Source organism: Jatropha curcas, unplaced genomic scaffold, assembly GCF_041381405.1.
Source record: "Jatropha curcas cultivar XTBG-Jc1 unplaced genomic scaffold, XTBG_Jcur_1.0 HiC_scaffold_248_pilon, whole genome shotgun sequence".
In the NCBI taxonomy this organism is placed as follows: Eukaryota; Viridiplantae; Streptophyta; class Magnoliopsida; order Malpighiales; family Euphorbiaceae; genus Jatropha; species Jatropha curcas.
Genome location: NW_028322431.1, coordinates 20,313 through 23,358, shown reverse-complemented (window position 1 = coordinate 23,358; position 3,046 = coordinate 20,313). Strand labels below are relative to the sequence as shown.

Below are 3,046 nucleotides of genomic sequence, written 5' to 3'. Positions count from 1 at the left end.
CTATAACCAAACAATCATCATCTCCATTAGCCCTAATCTGGTTATAGTAGACTCCGCTTCATTGTCATTAGCCTTGATACGCTTATTGCCAGACATAACCATCTCACAGTTTACAACTTCACCACCCTCACAATCATCTATTTTCCTCTTGCCCTTATTTTTTTCCCCTGTTTTAGACCCATTTTTCCTCAAACGACAGAGCACTAATTCACGGTTCAAATCAGGCAAACTATACTCAAACAAGATCCAACCGCAATGGTGGCTTGAATTTCTGTTTTTGTATTTGAACCTTTTCTTGGTTGCTTCTATCTTAATCCTACAATCAAAATCTGCCCTAGCCGTGACTTCAAAAATTTTCCCAGAATCTTCTCTATGCCAGTTACCCTCACCAGTACCAACACTTCGATCAACTCTAGAATAGTCAGTAATCAGCGTTTGTTTGTTCTTCTTCTGCGAGGCTTTCTTCTTTAATTCAGTGAAAAAGTAGAGATCCTTAACATCAGTTCTCTCTCACCACCGAATCTCTTCCAGACTTCCCAGGGCTCTTCTCTTCCATATAACTGGCAGTCACTTACTATCATCTCCGCTGCCGCAAAAAGCTTTCCAGTGAGTTTCTTGTACAGATAGTGACCTGCTAACTCCTCATCGGTAGGATCGAACCGAAATCCAGGAAGCATGGTTGAATTCTAGTCTCCCGTTCTTAAATTTCTCTAGAAATTCTTGAATTTTCTCAGCTTTCTCAGGGAAAAGTAGCGCAGAAGCCAAATAATAGTTTGGGAATCAAGCAAAAAGAGGGAACGAGGGAAAGCAATAAATACCTAATGGAGAGACGCGGGATGTTACCGTTAGAAGAAGATAATTTGAAATCTTAGTTTTATGAGTTATGCGTGTGGACAGATAATTTAAATCTTTGTATTGGCTATATAAATCTTTAAAAGTGTTTAACATTGTGTCTAACAATAAAAAAAACGCGTTGGTAGATATATTTATTTGCTAATGAAAAAATGAAACTCTAATAATTTTAAATGAGTTGGATTTAAGTAAATTATTATTAATTATTATGTAATATAAAATTCAAATAATCAATTAGTTCTGCAAGTAACCATAATCGAATATTATAGTTCAAACTCAGTTAATATTGGTCGAAGCTACTCGAGTTTAAGTTTAAAACAATTAAAATCAAGTTAAACTCAAATTTTTTTGTTAGTCCAATCGAAATAGCTCATAAATAGTTTAGCTCACTTGCATCTCGAATTAATTGGATACCTTGTGCAAAAGACCAAGGTTGATTAAGTTTTACTCCCTAATTAAAAGTATGTGATGTAGTGCAAGAAGTTAAGTTTCAACAATTGACGCTTTTGGAGGCAATTTTGTAGAAATGATGAAATGTATTTTGACAATTAAGTTTCAAATTTTAATTGACTCATTGAACAATTTAATTTATAAAATTTCATACATTGAATGTTTATTTAACCACTTTCAATTATTTGATATGTGTTTAATAAGAGTATTTTTAAATTAAAATATCCAACAAATAAATTTTTATAAATTAAAGTTCGATGCATCCATTTTTATAGGAATTCAAGTCTTGAATCCAATGAATCTTTATTTTGTTTTTGAGATATTGTGAATGCTAATGGATTTTATTTTCATTGTCTTAAAAAATGTGAATTTGATTCGCTTAGATATAATGCTTTTACAGAATACCTTTACAAGAATGTTTAATCTTTCATTGAAGCTACCACCGTTATATAGTCATTCAAGCAACAGAGCTAGGAGGCCAAAAAATAAATAAGGAAAATTTACTATTTGTCCTTGAGGTTTAATGAAACATTCGCAGTAAAAATGGTTGTTTCCCTTTGAGTGTTTGACTTTCATTGATTAGAAATCTCATCACTGCATTAAAACACAAACAAAGGTAGGAACATTTTGGAGATTTCTGTGAAATAGTCGAATATTGTTAATAACCGTTAACATACAATAATAAAATATATTAAAATAATAATATTAGACTCCTAAATAAACTCTAACTAACAGATAATATAGGATTCGTAATCCTTATCCTAACAAGACTATCCTAAATCCAATATATATACTCTAAATTTACCCTAAGGACGCGTTATTTCACAATTTACTACACCTCAAATTTTGAGAGCTTAACAATTGGTGCGGTGAGCGTGGAAGACACGTTTAAACCCTAAAAAATACCCACAGTTTTTCTCGATTCCTATGGCTAATGATTCTATTGAACGCCTCAAAATGGAATGCCAAGAAAAACCATGGTGAGGCTAACCAACAACCCACATTCGCCCCTCCAACAACCACTGATCCCCAGGTAGTAGCTACTCTATTTCAGGCTTATTCGTTGTTTACCACTGTGCTGAAATGCCTCTTGGAGAACCCTCAGCCTATCGGCGAGCCAGTACCACCCACCAGGCCGACAAACCCTCCCCACCTATAACATAGCCTCCCTCCCACTTCGCCTAAATACTGAAGTCATTTAGTGTTTGATTGATACCATGAGGTGGAATAGGAGGTAGACCCTAGTGCGACTAACCCTAGCAGCCAAGAGATAAGTCACACTTAGTGTCATGGAGATAGGATTTTGCTATACCTATCCCCGCAGCACTTAGTCGCCTTTGGATGCTAGGACGAGCTAAGTAAGCCTTGGAGTTGTGTTGGAGCAAATGTGAGCTAAATAGAGAAGAGAACACAAGAGAGCTTGTAAGAACTCTTAATACTCAAATGCTTTGTATTTGTTTGAATGAGCTTGGATTGCTTTACACGTGAAGTGAGGGGTGGTATTTATAGCCACTTCCACCTCCTCAATGGACGGCTAAGATGTTGCCTACACAAATGAACGGTCTAGATTACAAAGAGAGTTCTAGAATTATGTAGAGATTACACAAAATATCTCCTTTGTGGAGTAGTGTAGAGAATTCTAGAAAATGGGCTTGGATAATAGAGGTTTGCCAAGCCTTGGTCCCTTATGGCAGCCCAATTTAAAGCCTTCCTTATAAATTGTAGAGGCTGCCTTGCATTTTTG

The 3,046-nt window shown here is 35.5% G+C and overlaps 1 protein-coding gene across 1 annotated transcript; it reads right to left on the bottom strand.

The window, feature by feature from the left end:
* LOC149491908 (NAC domain-containing protein 4-like) lies at nucleotides 1-677 on the bottom strand. Its single transcript, XM_089716974.1, has 2 exons — nucleotides 576-677; nucleotides 1-465 (listed from the first exon to the last, which is right to left on the bottom strand). Exons 1-2 carry the CDS (start codon nucleotides 675-677, stop codon nucleotides 1-3), a joined length of 567 nt encoding a protein of 188 aa, XP_089573100.1.
* Between the last annotated feature and the right edge of the window lie 2,369 nt (nucleotides 678-3,046).